We start from the raw sequence: 19,256 nt of genomic DNA on the forward strand, positions 1-19,256 counted from the left end.
ATATGTGCTTATATTGTAAATTTGTACAAATCTATATAGGATTCAGATTGTTTTCTTCAGTTGGGGTTAACTGATTTAGTGAGCAGTGTTGTATTTGCTTAGTAAAATTCTAAATTCTAAATAATATGTCAAGTCCGGAGGAGACAAGAACAAAAGCAAGGATCAGATCCGTGACAAGTAAATCAGAAGAGAACTATTAATCATGATGGAAAAAGGCTCTTATTGTCTCGGGAAATTTCTCAAGTGGCTCAGAAGAGTCAAAACATCCTGAAGATGCATCCATGCTTGCAGTAAAAGATGATAAAGATGTGTTTGGATCCATGTTTGCTTTCATAGCAAAGTCAAATGATGAAGATGTTAATGAAAAGGTAACTTTATCAGACTTCAATAAAAATGTGAATGTCTTTTCCATAGAAAATTAAGAAAGCTAGTAGGTGTATTCATTGATTCAATCAGTGAGTTAACTACTGAGAAGGATTTATTTAACAACATCTTAGACATCTTTCAAAATGAAAAAATAGTGATCGTTACCCAAATATATGATATTGAAAAACAAGTTCATGTTCTAGAAGCTAAAAATCTAGAACTGAAGGAAAAGATAAAAAGAGTGACTATTATAATTTCTAAAGGAAAGTATGAGGCCAGCATCTTGCAGATAAATATTGAAAATAAGTTTCACATTTCTGAAATAAAGATGAACTAGGCTCCTAAAAGAAATTTTATGTTGGAGAGGGACTCGGTCCGTGTAAAAGAGGAATTGAACAAATCTCTTAAATGGACCACTTCCTCTAAAATCCTTAAAAATGTAATCAGCCAGGGTAACAACACTAGAAGAGGGGTGGGTTGTGAGAAGATAGATTCCTCATACAATCCTTACACCAAATAGTGTTATTGGTGACAATCTGCTATGTTTGTATTGCGAGCGAGATGGTCATCTGAAGAATGAGTGTCTAGCTTGGAAAAGAAGTCCAGAAATTTCTTCAAATTATTCAAAACAGAGGAACAAACAGAAGAAGGGACCTGCTCCTGACTTTGGTCCTAAGTTGAATAAAATTGTTCTACCTTACTAGATAAAAGATTTTATTATCACTCTATTATCTACTTATTGGGAGTTCCATCTCAAATATGTTCCCATGACTAAAAGGTGATTTGCTATGCAAGTGAGAGGAGGCAGTATCAGTCGGTGTTGATTTATGAATAGTACATTTTCAAAGAACATGACTGAGAAAACAAAAAAGGAACCTCCTCTCTCTTAAGACACTTCAAGAGGAGGTGTCTCTTTTGGCAATGGAAAATAATGATACATTCTTGGTGTAGGAAGAACTTGAAAGTCCATGGAACACTCTTTTAAAGTTGTGTACTAGGTCAATGACTTGAATTAAAATCATCTATAAGCTTCACGGATTTGTGATAAAGAAAATTGAGTAAAACTTTTATAAGATAAATGGGTGGCCACAACTTGATCTCTCGGATGATGATGCTGACAAGAAGGAGATGTGAGAACATGTAATGTTGATCAAAACACTGCTCTTTCTAACATCCTCACTTCCTTTAGTGGTCAAGGTGAGAATCTTATCCATGATGCAGGAGACTTAGTCATATCAGCTCTTCTCTCTGAACAAACTTGTGTCAAGGGAACTGGTCCACGGTCTTCCCTACATAAAATTTGTAGATGACAAAGTTTGATATTTGTGTTAAAAAGAAGCAGAACAAACTATCCTTTAAGTGGAATAAGTAGGTTGGTAATCTTCCAAGGAATGTTCCAGCTGAAGTGGTGAATAGTGCATGTTCTTGTGACCAAGAGGATGATATTTGAAAGATTAATCCAAATAATGATAAAAAGATTGTTTGTGGAATGGTCCTCCTCAAGCAAGGATTATCAAGTGTATAAAAAATATGTGCACTGAAAAAGGTGTTCATTTAGTTTTCTGTGAGTCTAGATGAATTGAGAAATTGTAAAACAAAAAAGATTCTGAGATGGAAGATTTGCTTCAGATTCAGAGAGATGGTTTAAACAGTTAGCTTACTGAAGAATATCCTCTTCATGAATCCAGCAATCTCAAAGAAGTTAATGCAAATTATATACCTGATGAGGGACCTGGTCTAGTAGACAATGTTGAACAAAGATGATGCAACTCAAATTGAATATGTGAGTTGTCAAAGTGAGAATGCTAAAACTGATCAAGCTCTGTTTCAAAGAAGCAAAGTTTGTTACTCGGTTCCCGGCAAGCTGACAGGTTGTCTAAGGTCCACCCCCATAAAATTTTAGAAGAGGTAAAATTGACAAAATCCTTTTATTGAAATCTCAAAGGAAATGACTTGCTAACTACTCAAGTATATATCGATGATATCATCTGGGAGGCAATTTTTGAGGTGTTATGTGAATAGGTTAACGCACTCATGGGTGGAGAGTTCTAAATAAGCATAATGGGAGATTTCTTCATCAAAGCCCTAAAAAAGGACCAGACTATCAAGAACAGGGACTTGGTACAAGCTCAGAGAAGCTACTCAAGAAGTTTCATCTTACGGATTTCAAGATAATTGATATTCCCATGGGGAGAAACTCGAAGATGGGGCTGATGGGTCCAATCCAGATGTAAATGATAAATGTGTTAGGATTTTTGCAAGATTCCAAGCCTATCTAACAGAATCACATTTGAAGCCTACTAAGAGAATCTGAATACACTTGATGAAGAAAGATACGTGGTTCTACTCTATCCATCAAGAGACTTTGTGTTGATTGAAGGAATATGTTGATGTTGATTATGTCGGGTATCAAGCTAATAAAAAAAATTGAATGACTCAATTGTCTGGGCTCATATCTCTTTCATGGGAAATAAAAGGCAAGATTTTTTTTCTCTTTTAACAATTGAGGCAAGGGATGTAGCAGATGCAGGTCGGTGTGCTCAACGCTGGTGGACCAAATCATTGATGTCTTCACAAAATCTCTAATGAGTGACCTGGTCAAGATAAACAATTTGAAGTTGAAAATGCTGAAACTGAACTGAATGGATCTTGCTTGAAAAAATCAACCCTCTCATGACTATGAAAAGGGAGTAGGTATCCTTGTTTTTTCAATTATATATGTTTTTGCAAGTTCAATTTCATACCTTCTAAAGTTGTACACACCTGGCAAAAAGGATGAAGGAAAATGGAGGTCAGGACAGATCTAGGCAATCTCATTCAACCTACTAAGAAGGACCTGGTCCATTCTCGAAGGTTAAGCACTTTAACATTGCATTTTAAAATATGCATGAGAACTGTTGCAATTTCCAGATGTCTGATCGTTGTTCCCTCTTTTGAATACCAAGATGACACTTGATTCCAATTCTTTTATACTCCATATGCCTTTCCATATCTCCAGAAAACTCAAATCCCCTTCCAAAATTTAGAAATACTTACCCTCTTTTCCCCTCTCTTCAAATGCTTATACCCTTTGTTCCTACCAAGGAATTTTCAATTCAGAAATTTTTGAGTGTGAAGAGGGACCAGGTCTTATAAGAAAAAATAAGAAGGTGGAAAAGATGATGATCAAAAAGGAGAAGGTTGATAGTCTTAGAACTCAAAGTATGCTGAATATGAGGGTGTCTGACTTAAAATAATGGAAATGAAAAAAAATGAAACGGTTCCTCAATTATTGATCTATTCATCTCGAAGGTATTGAGTAAGTTTAATCTTACTAATCTTATGTCATGAGAAACTCGGACGTTATATAAAAGTTATGACACTTGCTCCTACTAGCATGGATACTAAAATACTTCGTTTGAAGGCTTAGCTTCTGGAGGAAAAATCAGAGAGACCAAGTTCCAAAATAAATGGCAGCAAAGCATGTTGAACTTTAAGAAGAAACTTCTAAAAAAATCATGCTAAGGGATATGTTCTACTAACTCAATTCTTTCCATCCCTTGTTTCTAAGTCATCCCCCTTTCCCCGTTCTCACTAAATTCCCATGTCAGTCTTTATTCCTCTTTTCTATCGAAACTCAGTGGGTATTTCCTTGGTTCTCATTCTTATTTTTATGTGCAATGCTTTGATTGCTGATCTTTTATTTTTGAATGAAAAAGGTTTTGTTTCTACTGACTTGTCTCATTACTTTACGCATTTTTACTCATGCTAATTATTGCCCAAGTGGCTATGAATTAGCTTGAACTACATTTCTGGCAACTTGGTTTACTATTTTAATCTTTTTATGATGTCAAAAAGGGGATCATTGATAAGGTATGAGATCTGAATAATTTAGCTACTTGAAGAGGACACATGGTCTTGCCGTTAGGGGGAATCAATGTTACTTGATAATGACATGGTCATATTGCTAATAAGGGGAAGAATGTTGAACAAGTTTGTCATCATCAAAAAAAAAGGAAAATGATATTTTGTTGATGATGAGAAGTTTTTATGATTTAACAAACTTGAAACCAATCTAGATACCTAAAGAGTCTTGTTGATAGGGAAACAGGTGAAAGGGGGAACGGGAATAAGTCTGTTATCATCAAAAAAAAGTAAAATATTTATTTTGAAGCTAATGTTAAGTTTTTATGATTTAACAAACTTATGGATCTAACATGGGACCAAATCCTTGTTATTAGGACTGACGACAATGCAAATTAATGAATAAATCAATGTGAGGAACATTTGTGTGTCATCATCAAAATGGGGGAAAATATTATATTCTAGGTGTTTTGATGATCCTCACAAATGCAGAATCTAACCAGACACCAGATCTAGGAAAGGGTCCACTAGTATTGGGACTAATGAAATAGGAAGTGAATGAATAGACCAGCATGAGGAATATATATTTGTATTCATCAAAAAGAGGAAAATGTTATATTCAGGTATTTTGATGATCCTCACAAATATAGGGATCTGGTCCCTAGTAGAGTGCTCTAATCCGGACTCATCCTGTGGTACAACTGTAATGTGGTTATATCATGTGGTAGGTGTTCTCTCCATCTGATACATAATGTGTACATCTGTAAAGTTGTCCTACAAGTGGAAGGTGACGCGCCAGCATACTGCACAAATCAAAATGAAAGACGTTGTTTCATACTTTCAACCTCACAAATGACATATTAAGTCAAATTCATTCAAGAAGATAAAAAGTCAACAAGTCTTTGTCAAAAAACTCAAGAATCAAAGAACGCATCAAAGGACCTGGTCCAAAAAAATCTGCGTACAAGAAAGGGACGAAAGACAGTTGTCAAAAAGTTTCCAACTCTTATGTGGTTGGTGTACAACTTTTTATGACAGCAGACTCTCAGCCAAAAGCTTCGTCCCAAAGGTTTGTGTCCATGGTTATATAGTCTCTTCTCTAAAACACAAATACAAGATTTTGGGGGAAAAAACTCACAAGCTTAAAAAGAAAAAGCCATCTATAAGGAAGTGCAATACTCATACTCAACAAAAGGATCTGATAAAGTGTTGAAGTATCTTTGTTGAGTTTGAGTTTTGTGTCTATCATTTTATAGGTTTTTGCATCTTGAAAATTCTCAAGTATACAAGCAAAAACCATCTTGGTGAAGTATTCTCCAGCAAGCACAACAACGACCTGATCGAGCTGCATGCGTAAGAGTGTGTGTTAAGAGTTATACTTATGTATTCATATTGTAAATTTGTTCATAATCTATAAAGGATTCAGATTGTTTTCTTCTGGTTTGTAAAAGTATAAATCAGTTGCATTAACTAATTTAGTGGGAAGTGGTGTTTGTTTAGTCAAATTCTAAATCATCTAGAGTTAGGATGTTTAGTGGGAGGTGTGGTATCCGATTTGCAAAGTCTAAGTTATCTAGGGATGATAGCTTAGTGGGCAGCGTTATATCTTCTTCATCAAATTCTAAATCATCTAGAGTACTTAGGTGGTTTAGTAGGCGGTGTGGTATCCACTTAGCAAAGTCTAAGTTATCTAGAGGTGATAGCTTAGTGGGCAGTGTTGTATCTGCTTAGTTAAATTCTAAATCATCTAGAGTTAGGTGGTTTAGTGGGCGGTGTGGTATCCGCTTAGCAAAGTCTAAGTTATCTAGGGGTAATAGCTTAGCGGGTAGTGTTGTATCTGCTTAGGCTCTTCAAGTAATAGAGTTATTACTTGGTCATGAGATTAATAACTTCTTCTCACATTGGTTGTAATTGGGTTCACCTATTTAGGGAATTTGCGTTCTCAGATTCTCTCTGGGATTTTGGTTTTTAGTGTTGGGGGATTTTTGCTTAAGAAAGATTAGTGAAACAGTTAGAAATCCTTCGTAACAGGTCGTAGTTTTACTCCTTTGAGCAAGGAGGTTTCCACGTAAACTGTTTGTATTGTGTTCTTCTTATTATTTACTCTTATGCATTGTTCTTGTTGTGTCAAGGGACTTGGTCCGTTGACTGATAGTGGACGCACAGATTCTATCACCTATACTACTTGCTTTGGAGCTGAAGCCTTGATAATCCATGAAGGATTGAATTATTATGAACCAATGCTTACTACACCATTTTAAGTCTACAGCCACACTAATTTTGTACTACACTTTTAAAGTGTTGCCTAAAGTATTTTCGGGGACGCTTTTGAAATGTAGCCAATTTTTTTAAATTTTAGTAACAATAGTATTGGCAACACTTGAAAAGTGTACTCTATAATGATATAAGCTACACTTTATAAGTGTTGTTACAATATGATATAATTGACAATAATTTTTGAACATATATGGCCACATTTTTAAAGTGTCCTAATTTTATTTTTTAAAAACAACACATTATAAGTATGGCCTTAAAATTTTCACCAAAATTTTATATTCCCTCCAACAATTTTAACTATCCTCCCATTTTTATTGGCTAAAAAAATAAACATTATAATAAAAATCATTTAGACAAAACTCACGCTTTCTCTAAAACTCACGCTTTCTCTAGAACTCACGAACGTAACTCAACTTTCTCTGCTGAAGAACGTAACTAACCTTTCTATGGAACTCATCGAGCTGAAGATCGAGCTAAAGAACGTCACTCACCTTTCTCTTCTCTGATTTTGTCAAGCGTAAGTACATCCTCTTTTACCACAGCGATTTCACCAAGCTAAGTTATTGCATAATTTTTTTTTGTTTAGAAGGAATTGATTGGGATTGTTGGCAAGATGAACTGAATCTAAGTCTCTCCTTCACACTTTTCTCTTAGATTTCTCGTTGAAGAACTTGATTTGAGACAGATTTAGGGCGGAAGAGCTGAAGATAATCTCCCTGAAGAATACGATTTCCATAATAGTTCTTGTTGAAGAACACGATTTTATTGGAATAGGGTTTACCGTGTAAGAATTCTATCTTTGTATGTCTTAATTTTAGCTTTACGATTTTGATGTTCTTGTGTTTTTATACAATTTTTGGGAGTCTAGCTCGTAATATAGCTTTATTAGTTGCTTTCTGCGTGCCCTGAGCCTTAATAACGAAATAAGCATAAATGAGTTGATTCTTCACTTGAAAATGTCTTTTTCTTAGGCTTATAAGTTGATTAAGGCTTAAATCGTCCATGATAGTTTACGACGTTTGAGCTTATGTAATCGATTTTGAACTCTTACAATGGATATGCTTTGAGTTCAAACATGTTCTACCAAATACATTAAATGATAAAATCAAAAATTCAATTCATGACTTAGCCGAGGGAACCACAAGATGCATTGTACATAATCCTGCAGCTTCATCCATCCACTAGTTTAGTGAATAAATGAAAAAAGAAGGAGTGGCTAAAATTTAACCACTGGATGGGGAATGGGGATGTGTTTTTGTGTTTTTGTTTTTGTTCCTGTACAACGAGTTGAAGTTTGTGTGTCAATATTAAAATAGTTTCTAGTTCTGGATTTTGTGTCGTACTGGTTTTTGTAGGCTCAAACTAATAGTAATGGAGTTAAACTTCTGTGCACAGACATGTAAATTGCTAATAAGCTCAACAAAACATGTAAATTGCAATCTAGTTACTCCCCTGCTTGCTGCCTCCTGCCTCCTACCAACATAGGTACTAGATATCAATTTTAGTCGATTCTTTAAAAATGTTGTGGATGATTGTTGGATCTTTCAATTGCAATTATTTAAGGATCCGATAGTGTGCGACAATATTTTTAGGGTCTGAGCAACATAAACATATAACTTTGTCCATCTAGTCTTGAACAAATTGAAAAAAATCAACTAGTATTGTTGTTTTGCTAGAACCTATATATGAGAACTTAGGATTCTCAACTCGCTTTGTTGACCCTTAGGTCACACTCCATAATTGTTACGATCATCTGCATGTTTTGTTGCTTCTGGGGAAAAGTTCAGTCTTCAGTTTATCTTTTCAGTAGTGGGGGGGAAGCTCATTCTGCTTGATTAATGTCATTGGAGTGTCTCTTTAATGGTAGTTTTCTTGTATAGACATTTGGTATTGTAATATTTTCTTGCTTGGTGAACTTATATATATACATATAGTATAGCAGATTGCCAGCAGAGATTTCATTTCTTGATGTTATAGTATAACAATAAGATATACTGTGTATGTCAAGTTTTATTGGTGACCTCATAAATATAGTATATTAGCTGCTATTACTGGTAAAAGTACAATGATAGCCTAACATGCTTTAATTATTAGTGTATATAACTTAAATCCTTAATAAAACAATTGTTTCTACGTCTTTAATTGCTTTATTGTTTTTTCTACTTTCAACTTGAGGAGTATGCTTTCTCCCTTTTCTGCTAATTGTTGATAGCGATAATAGAATAGATGTAGAAGTAGAAGATTTGTTTTCGTAAGATGCACAACATGTTGATTTTGGGATATTGTTGAAAGTGAGGCTTGCTTCATCTAAGTTTTAGATGAATTAGGAGAAGTCGGTGCAAACTAGATGGAGAGAAAGATTTGGATGATGCCAAAGCCTATCCTATTTGATGAAATATATCCCAAAGATAAGCAAATCAAAAGTAACTTTAAAATTTCATTACATGTCAACTTCTTGCATACAGAATAAAGTAAAGTTCATGTATTCCATCTTGATAAAAAGTAAAGCATGTCCTTAAAAGTGTCCATCTCTGTTGCCTTCTTTTAGCAGGAATGACATTTTTTATCTCTGGATTTGTCATACTTGAGTTCTGTCAATGTTTTTGCACTTAATATCATTGTTGTGTAGTATTGGTGAACAATGTCCAGTTTGTGACGCCATTTGGAGAGGTAGTCAGCTGTGTAGTTTGCGCTTCTTTCTTCCTAGTTAATTTTTGATTGTCATGTATTTTGTGAAAAGTTTGGTTCTTGGTATCCTCCTGCTCTGTTTTTTAGTGCTTATGTTTTCATAAATGATGTGTTTTTGCTTTCCTCTAGGGTTTTGTTATTCTTGTATTTTTTATACCTTTTGATTTGTTGTTGGAAGGAGTCATTGTCCTCTTTGGTTTCAGTACTTTGAGCAAGACAGCGGCCACATTAAATATGAGCAACGCTTGAAAAGTGTTGCCTAAAATATTTTTGGGAACGCTTTTAAAATGTATCCTAGACTTTTCACTTCCTCCTCTTTCCTATCTTCTCATTGGCTATACTTTTCTTTCCTATTCTGAAAAAACATACGCCTTTCTCATTTCTCTAAACTAAAAATCAATGAGAGGAAGCTGAAAATCGAAGAGAGGAAGCTGAATAACTGACTAGCTGAGCTGAAAAATGGAAGAGTTGAGTTGAAGATTCTCCTTTCCTGATTTTAATTTTCTCGACGAGATAAAAAATTGATGCTAAAGAACTGGGGATCGAAGAACTTAAAATCGAAGTGCTGAAGGACGGAAGCTGAAGAACTGATTTCGTCAAGTAAGTAGTAAGTACCAATTTACACTTACTTTAGAAACTGAAATAGCGGTGTCAGGTACTATTGTGAGAAGTGTGTGTTAAGATGCCCTTGTTTCATTGCGACTGACTGCCCTTGTTGTTGATCCTACTGCTGTTTGGATTGTTGTTGCTGAGTTTTATAGTTAGCTGGGGCTCTAAGGCTGGGTTAAGGTCTGAGTGTACCCCCTCATGAAAAACATGAGGCAAATTCCCTCCTCTTGTTGCCCCTTTCTGCAAATTAGTGAAGCTCTACTGACAACCCCCATCCATCCCTCCTTCAACTTCAACCATCTTAGTAGCAGTTTTAGACAAATTATTTGAGTAAGGTTTCATAGCTATGATACCTGATATTTTGCTATTGACACTCCCTCCTTGTTGCATTTTTTGCTTTTCTTTATCATTTTCATGCTCATACCTGTTATGTGTTTCCTGTGTTGTTGGATGCCCTGTGTTGGTAGGTTCCTCTGTTGTTATAGCTTGAATTTCCTGCATGTTCAAGTTAGTGAAAGCATTGTGATGTAATATGGGAGGTTTACATGTTGCTTGTGCGGTGGTTTGGGGAGCTTCCTTGGCTGTCTGATTTTGTGGTGAGGTAGGTCTCCATGTTGTTTTCTGGGGTCTCACTTCTTGCTGTCTTTGGTTCCTTTTTCTTTGTGTTTTCCATTCTTCTTCCTTCTGTTGTTCAGGTTTATTTTGTTTGTTCATCTCCCTACTGTTTTGTTGTTGTTTTTCTGTAGCATCTTTTGCATTGTCATGGTTATTTTATTTCTCTTTCTTGTTTTGATTATCCTTGCTTTTATCCTTCTTTTCATTTTCTTTCTCTTTTCTATTTCTGTAGTCATCCTGTCTCATTCGAACTTTCCATTCCTCTTGGTGCCTGCAGTACTCACAGTATGGGGGATGTTTTCATATTCCACTAGTTGCCATTTCCCTATATTAAGGTCACCATCATCTATACCAATCCACACATGTCTAGGTCTAGTTTTGGTTAAGTCCACTTGCATTTTTACCTTTCGCATACCTGCTCTTGTTCTTTTTATTGGGGTTGTATCCAAGTACATGTTTTTTATTGAATTTGTATGAGAATGGTTTGAACGTATACTATTTTTAATATAATTTAAGATATCTAAATAGATTTTATATTTAAAAAATTAAATTAATATAATTTAGTTTACCCAATAATTATGATGAAGAAAAATTGCATAATTTAAATAGAACAGTGAATGAAGGGAAGCTTTTGACTTTAAACTTACACATATTGCCAAAAAGAATGCTCTATTATTTAGGGTTACAAAAAAGGGAAAGATAGACGTACTTATGAGAAATGTGTTTGTTCATAAGTAGTAGTAATGAGACAAGGTTAAATAATAAATAAAGTAAAAATGAGGCACGCAGTTGATTAGTTTTGTCAAAATCTATTACAAAAGAGTCATGACTCAAATGTTTAAATAAAAAAATTAGAAGAAGAATCCAGCAACAGCTGAAACAAGAATGATGGATGAAACCTTCAATGTAGTGGCAGTGCTAGCAGTGGGTGCCTCAGCTGATGTGGGAGCTGAGTCACTTGTGATGGTAGAGTCTGTTGGAGGAGAAGGAGGTGATGAGACTTCCTCTTCTTCAGCTGAGCTTGACGAATCTGAGGTAGGAGATGATGACGGTGAGCTTCCCTTAGGTGATGGTGATGGTGATGATTTGGGTGAGTGAGTTGGTGCACTTCCATTGCTCTTATTTTTAGGTGAAGCTGCGGGGGCTGATGATGGAGATGATGATGATGATGATGATTGGGATGATGATGGAGATGAATGTGGCGAGGAAGATGGTGATGAAGATGGTGAGCTGCTTGGTGATGTGGCACCGGAAACCAAACCAACAAAGGCAACAAAGAGAAGAGCAACAACAATTACTTGACGTGCCATTTTTATTTATTTATTGTTTTATTTTACTATCAAAGATATATAGGTTGATTATTCTCTTGAGAATTGCAGTATTTTCTCTTCAATGATTAGAGAAATACTGCACAACTTATGGAATATACAATAGTGAGAAAGGTAGCTTTTATAGTGTTTAAACAACAAAAAACACGGGGGATGAAAGGACAATGTTGCATCACGAGAAAGAAAAGGAAAAACTAAAGTAGTTTACCAGGAATAAATATATATTACGAGAGATCATTAAGGAGAGCCATGACTAATGAGTTACTCTAAAAAAAATAATGTCTAATTAATCATAATATTTGACATCAAGACAATACCTGTAAAACAATACCACTAATAATTTAGCGACAACTTTTTTTTAATAAAAAATACATAAACTGATGGTCTGAAAATATATGTACAATCAATTCATCTATAACATACTTATTAACAAATTTATATCAAACTTAAGTAAAATCTACACGTTAATTTAAAATGGGAAACTTACATAAATGTGCTATAATAATAAAATATTTACCATTTATAGCAACAATATTTTTTTCTCACTTGATCGCTTTTAATTCATTTATAATACAATTTTAATACATATTACAGATTTATCACAATATTGCTATAAATGGTAATAAACAAAAAGTATCGCAAAAATCAGTAATTATTTTTTAAAATGTATTAATTTATGTAATTTTTCCATTTAAAATTGATAATTTACATATTTTGCACCATCAATTTGCATAACTTACGATGCCCTAAATAAACTTACTTAACCGTGTTTGGATATAAAATTTGTCCTAATTCCCAAAAAGTAGAGGATGTATGCACCATTCATTGACTTGATCGATCAGTACCGAGATGATATATATTAATGTTTAAATGTTTCAGTTTGTGAATTTTTAATTGACTATGAAAGTATAGGTCTACTAATATTTATTTGTATAAATTGATTGAATCTCAATTAAATATAAACCTATCTTTGGGTCATATCTCAAGTCCAACAATTGTAAGATTTGTTCGAACATATAAACGAAGAGACAATTGTATAGAATGACAAACTAATAATGTAAAATAAATATAATAGCTATCATTTGATTTATTTGTGTTTCATAGCAAACTGTTTGTCAGTCGCCTCTCTCCCCCATATTCTCGCTTATCACTCTCCCTCTCTCTCGCTTCATGTCGCTCGCCTTTCTCATTTTATACAATAGTATTGTAGAAATTGTGTTTATATTTGTACAAAGCGAGAGAAAATTGTATATACACATGCAAATACATATATTTTTGTCCTATACACTTATAATTATAACAAATACAAATATTTTTCTGCCCAAGTCTCTTTTGTCTTTCTCTCTTTCTCGTTTATACAAATTTGAATTGTATATAATTTCTCTCTTTATCGTTTTATACAATTCGATTCAATTGCATACACATTCAAAATTTATACAGATATACAAACACATATAATTGAATTGAGAGGCTAAAATCAATTTATACAAATGGTCTTCCACCAAAATTATACAAATCTGAAGAGGAACCAACGAATTATATAATCGCTTTTTTGTATATATGTATAGCGAAATAGGCATAGCTTTCAGTTGTATATGTATAGCAAATTATACATATATATTTATTTGTTATGGAGTGTAATTATGCAAACTTTGCAATAGCATATAAATTTAAATTTTGTATTTTATATATGTGAAAGTTTCCTATAAACAAATGACCAGGTGGTGTAGAAGGCTGGGCTAGAGGTACTAGAGGAAGGGTCATGACAGATAGAGTACTGGCCAACCAAATCAATCCAATTACTTACTTGAATCTTGGCCCACCGAGGTATTACTTCCTCCGTTTTAAAAAGGATGCCTAGTTTGACTTGAAACGGAATTTAAGAAACGAAAAATATTTTTTAATCTTGTGGTTCTAAATTAAAATTTTATCAAATGTACCAACATGCCCTTTAATCATGTGGTTTAAAACATGTCACGTGAAAAGTTAAAGTTAAAGTGTTGCCTAAAAAAGTAATGGGTCATTCTTTTTTAAACAGACTAAAAAGGAAATAGCGTCATTCTTTTTTAAACGGAGGAGTAATACATAATAGCAAAATTTCTATCTTTAACAAAATTATGATTATAAATCGAGGAACTTTTATATATAGTCACTCAAAAATAGCCTAATTATTCTCCATATCTATAATTTGATAATTACAATTTGTAGATTAATGTTATAGGGAGGAGAGAGGCGAGTGAGACTGGGAGAGGGAGGAGAGAGGCGAGAGAGAGAGAGGCGGAGAGGGGGTGAAAGGTGAATTGTGTAAATGTATCTGTTAGATAATTATATATTATATATATGTATTTGTATATTCTGGCGAATTATATATATACAAACGTGACTAATTATACAAATTCGAAGTCAGCATACGTAACTAATGTATAATATTAGTCGCGAGTGGTAATTATAGCAATCGATTATATTCCCGTTAAGAGGGACAATTGTGAAATGTGGTCATTACTTCTGCCCAATCCCCCCCCCCCCTCCCCTATCTTTAGAAATTAAAAAACGGCAATTCTCATTTAAACTATAACTAATAATCGTGATGAGTAATTAAATAGTATAAATTTTCTTAATCGCGTAATTTTCTCTAATAAAAAGATAAGGCGTAGATAACGAATTTTGCAATTCGACTATTGGTCAACAACAAAATTTCCCAACCTAACCAATTTTATTGAATGCATTCTAATTATGTAATCTTAATTTGCATGCTATGAGAGTCAAAGTTGTCTTTACCCACGAGTTAACTTTTGATTAAGCCTCGATTAACATAAAGTGCCCTAGCATGACTAAGTGTATATTTGCAACCATACTTTATATATTATTATGTAAATCACTCATTTAAATGATGGAAAATGTTTTTTCTTGGAAACGAAAGAAATATCAAAAACATTTCGCCTGTTTCAATTTGATAAGCAAAAATAAGGGACAAACCACATGCATAAGTTGAATTAATTTTTTATTTTAAATTATCTATATAGCCTTCTAAAAGATAAATAGATTTCTCATAACACAAATTTTGAGCTAATCCTCGACTGAATAATGGATCAAAAATAAATATATCAATGGACTTATGGACTATATATTCTGAAAAAAGCTAACCAAATCAGCTAGAAGAGGAGAGATCCTAGTTTCTTAGCTTCTCAATAAAAAAAATTATCTACATTTTAAAAGGACAATAGAGAACCCACATAATCAAAGTAGGACACTTCAGCTGAAACAAAAGAAGACAGAATGACCTACAGATCCTTATACTTGACTATGTTTGTTAATTGAATCTTTATATTTATTACTTTGCCAAATAAATCCTTAAACTTGATGAAACTTTATTTTTTAAAACCTTCTAACCATTGACCGAGCTTATGTGGCATTAAAATAGTTGAGTTGGATAAATATATGACCACACGCGTATTAAAGCAAGTGAATAGGATTTTTTATTTAAAAATTATTAAAATTGTAAGACAAAATAATAATGATAAAGAAATTCAAAAAATATAAAAGAAAATCCTAAACCCTTTCTTCTTCAGCCCACCCCACCTCACATCCCCCCTTCTCTGTTATTCTTCCCATCCTTTTTCTCTTCTTGCTCAGCCCTAAGTCTCAACCCCACCCTTTTTCTCTTCTTCTTCAGTCCCGTACCTCCACCCCTGCCCCTATTTTTTTTTCTATTCTTCTTCTCTAATGTACACTCCATCACCATTATCATCAAATATAAAATTAAAGGAAGTTGCTGCAAGAAAACATATCATTCACCATTTTTATAAATTTAAGATCTATTGATTGAATTTAGTCATAAATAAATTTTTCGCAACTTCAAGTTTTCTTGATTTTCTTCAATCAAATCAAAAATAAATAGAACCTAAAGCATGTATGTGCAAGAGCTAATTAAAATTTCTTATACTTTATAATTGAGAAAACTTTAAAGTGTGAACATTGAATAAAGATGAAAATATTTTTGTTTTGTGGGTGAGGTGTAGAGGGTGGGTAAGAATGAAGAAGATGAAGTAGGAAGGGGGAGAAAGAGAGAAAATTGTACTTTTTATTTTTTAATATTATTTAATTTTAAAATGTAATTTATGATGTGTCATTGAAAAAATAATTTTAAAAATGACGTGTCATTAAAAAATGACGTCTATTTTAGGGATAAAATGAGTGTATTACACGTATTTGGCAAAATGAGTTTAAGGGTTTAAAATATTGTGTTTGAATGAGTTTAAGGGTTCATTAGGCAAAATGATGAGTAGAACGGTTCAACTGACAAATAGAGCCAAATACAGGGTCTCTCTGATCATTCCGCCTAAAAAGAAATATGAAATATATTTAAAATTAGAATAATTATCTGGAATCAATTAATATAAAAAGAAATGATGCACCTTTTGAAAATCATTATAAGCAATATTCTTTTCTTTCTATATAGGGAGTTTCATGGGATTCTAACATTCTTATTCCTCTTTTTCTTATATAATCAAGGATGATCATTGTCTAATTGTCAATTTTTTAATCATCACATGTACTCTCCACACATAAATATTCTTACCATTCTAGTACACTTAATTCTTAATAGAGCTTTCATTCTAGTGCTTGAACTAACTGCTCAATTATGATAACTTTTTAAGCCTTAATAGAGTTTTATGTTATTGCTCGATCCAATTGTAAACTTATAACTCTTACCCTAATACAAGTAGTTCAAGGTATCATGATTGATCAATGTCTACTAATCTTTTTCAATTATCTCTCGTTTTCAAAAAATAATTATAATCAGTTCTAAATCTTAAAATTCAATTAACAACATTTCTACAATTTTCATGAAAAATAGTTGTACAATGAATAGATTCCTTCTCAAACTATTTGAAATTAAATCAAGTTTTGCATTAAACAAATTTCATTATTTATACATAAAAGAATTCAATAATTTGAAAGCATGGTAATTTTAATAAAAGAACTAAATGCATGAAATCTTGAAAATAAAGATCTGTACTTTCAAATATGAAATGGAATATCATTGTAGCATTTTATATCTTTTTGAAGGGGAAGGATATGTTGACAGATCATATTCTTCAAATTAGGTGAATGTATTTGATATCAGTACTTAGCTCCATGAAGTGTGATTCATGACCTTCATAAATTGTTTGCTGGATTTTTCTATAATAATAAAGAAGACAAAAGAAAATTTTGATATATTGGCTTATTATGTGTTCGCCAAATCATAGTTACGGGAAGGGGAAAACAGTAAAAACACATAAAAACAAACAAATGACCATGAGGATCCTTACAACATTGTAATGACCCTCTAGGTTATTTATGCATTTATACCTTCTTTCAATTGTCTAGAGCGTTCAAATATCGACTTCAAGTCATTTACAACCTAGGACTCAGAGTCCGGTCACCTGATTGTCCATTTGGTTTTTATGCGAGTTATAGTTTTACGACCTTTTTGACCTTGAACGGTCATTGTTTTAACAAAATTTTAAGAAGATGATCTTAGAATTCAATTTTGAAGATTCTATCATCTTTGAGTGGGTTATTTTAGGCTTGTACTAAAGCAGGTATGACTCGTGAAGCTTTCAATGTGATTCTGTGTGATTAGGCATTTTAACTTTCAAGTTAAGGCCTAAGTTTGACATTAGTCAACATTCTACATAAATAAGCTCGGATGAGAATTCCATCAGCGTTGTTAGCTCCAGTATATTAAGTTTGTTCTAGAGCGATCCTTCATTTGAATCCCGAGGCTTCTGAGTTAATTAATTTTGAGTCATCTTATGGATTTTGGCTTAAAACGAAGTTCGGGGTGGACACCACTTTTTGTCGAGTTGACATCGTATGGTAATTTCAACTAACATGTTGAGTTTGGAATAACAAATTTGGTAGGTGTTGCATATCTCATTTCCGTGCACGAAGATTCAAACTAATTCAGAATACGCCATCAGAATTTGAACTAGCCAAAAACAAAATTATATGCATTAGCTGGTGCAGGCTAGAATGATATTCACAATGGTTGGCCCTATGCCACGTTTGCGAAGGCTTGACAACCTGGTGTCCACATTTACGAGCCCTTAGGCACGTATGTGGGGGTCATGTTTGTGGGGTCCCTGCACATTCATGTGGTCCAGTTCCCCTTTGGCCACGACCACGAGGCCATCGCCGTGTTTACTGGTTCGTATTCACGATTGACCCTCCACGTTCGTGAAGAAGAACTTATACTAATATTCTTAAATGACAAGTCAAAAAAGTTGCTCTCATTGCAATCTTCAAAGTGTGATTTCTAACTCTTTTAGCTTGAAATCTGGTGATTCAAAGTCATGCACGTCCGAAATTGTTAAGGCTATGTCGAGGAGTGATTAGATAGTGTCGGGAAACCTCTATTTTAGGTGAGTTATTGTTGCAACTTATTGCCTTGTTCTTATTTTTAGAGCTAAATTATTGTTTTCTTTTTTTTTTTGTTGTGGCTCTTCCGAGCCCAAAATCGTGCCCCTCTTTGGAACACAAGTTTGGCATTGATTAGGACCCTGTGATGGAGTTAATTCCAAAAATTCTGGCATGGGATCCACAATCTCCATTTGACTCTAGAATAGACTTGTCTCCATTTATTTGCTTTGGTTTCTAAACGATCGTACAGATGTTGTGATCTTATTTTTGATAGCTTAGAATAGTTCGGAAGTTGTTTCAAAAGGAAAATATCCATCTTTGTGATTGTGGTCGGCCTAATAGTAGGCTACGACTTCTTTTTCAAATAGATTAAGTTGGATTGCGTAAATACATGTTGATTAGAGTGAGTTGGGGGTGGGTACCTAGTCATTTCTATGTCTCTTCCTAGATACCATGTTTTAAGATTGATCGACATTGTTTTGGGTTTAGTACCATGCTAGTTCAGGTTTATGTGTGTTTTTGCATGTTATTGTGTATTAATTGCATTTTTACTTGTTATATTGAGCATGTTCGAACTTAGTCTAGAATAGACTAGTGTTGGTTAAGGCTTGCGATCCTTGTAGCCTTGTTTCGTCTATGGCGTTGTTTTGGAAGAACTAGATTCTTGTAGACTATAGTTGTAGACTTGAGTTTGATGGCATGAGTCTTAATTTAGGTAATTTTGCACGTTTAATGATCTTTAGTCCTCTCTCCTCCTATTTTTGCGGCTCCAATGTGTTATTGGAGGATTAGTTCTTTCTTGATCGCTTAGGATTGGATCAGAATGGAGTAATAAAGCAAAAGTAAAGGCAACAGTAATCATGAATCATGTTAAGGTTACTAAAATAGACGATGAAAACAACAAGTCATCTAAACCTGACTTGAACCCCATGAGACCAGTAGGCACAAATAAAGATATAAATGTAAGAATAAAACAATTCATAATTTTGTTGAACCCCCATAAGCCTAAGAGGTGCACAATAGAACTACACAACAAGGTACAACCTAATAGAACACATATGTACCTTCCAAAATCATATGTAGATATAATACCATGTAACCTAGCATCTCCCAGAATCTTAC

General features: G+C 33.7%; 1 protein-coding gene and 1 long non-coding RNA gene across 2 annotated transcripts; one reads left to right on the top strand and one right to left on the bottom strand.

Moving 5' to 3' along the window:
• The first annotated feature begins 6,825 nt into the window (after positions 1-6,825).
• On the top strand, positions 6,826-8,005 carry LOC114075232. Its single transcript, XR_003575754.1, has 2 exons — positions 6,826-7,003; positions 7,141-8,005. It is a non-coding gene; the product is annotated as an uncharacterized LOC114075232 (long non-coding RNA).
• A 3,011-nt stretch (positions 8,006-11,016) lies between these two features.
• On the bottom strand, positions 11,017-11,833 carry LOC107005236 (putative protein TPRXL). The gene has a single exon (XM_015203773.2). The coding sequence runs from the start codon at positions 11,706-11,708 to the stop codon at positions 11,250-11,252; it is 459 nt and encodes a 152-aa protein (XP_015059259.1). The 5' UTR covers positions 11,709-11,833; the 3' UTR covers positions 11,017-11,249.
• Positions 11,834-19,256: the final 7,423 nt, after the last annotated feature.

Source organism: Solanum pennellii, chromosome 12 (assembly GCF_001406875.1).
Source record: "Solanum pennellii chromosome 12, SPENNV200".
In the NCBI taxonomy this organism is placed as follows: domain Eukaryota; kingdom Viridiplantae; phylum Streptophyta; class Magnoliopsida; order Solanales; family Solanaceae; genus Solanum; species Solanum pennellii.

Coding starts and splice junctions, on each gene's coding strand:
- LOC107005236 (XM_015203773.2), bottom strand. CDS start 11,708: ATGGCACGTCAAGTAATTGTTGTTGCTCTTCTCTTTGTTGCCTTTGTT.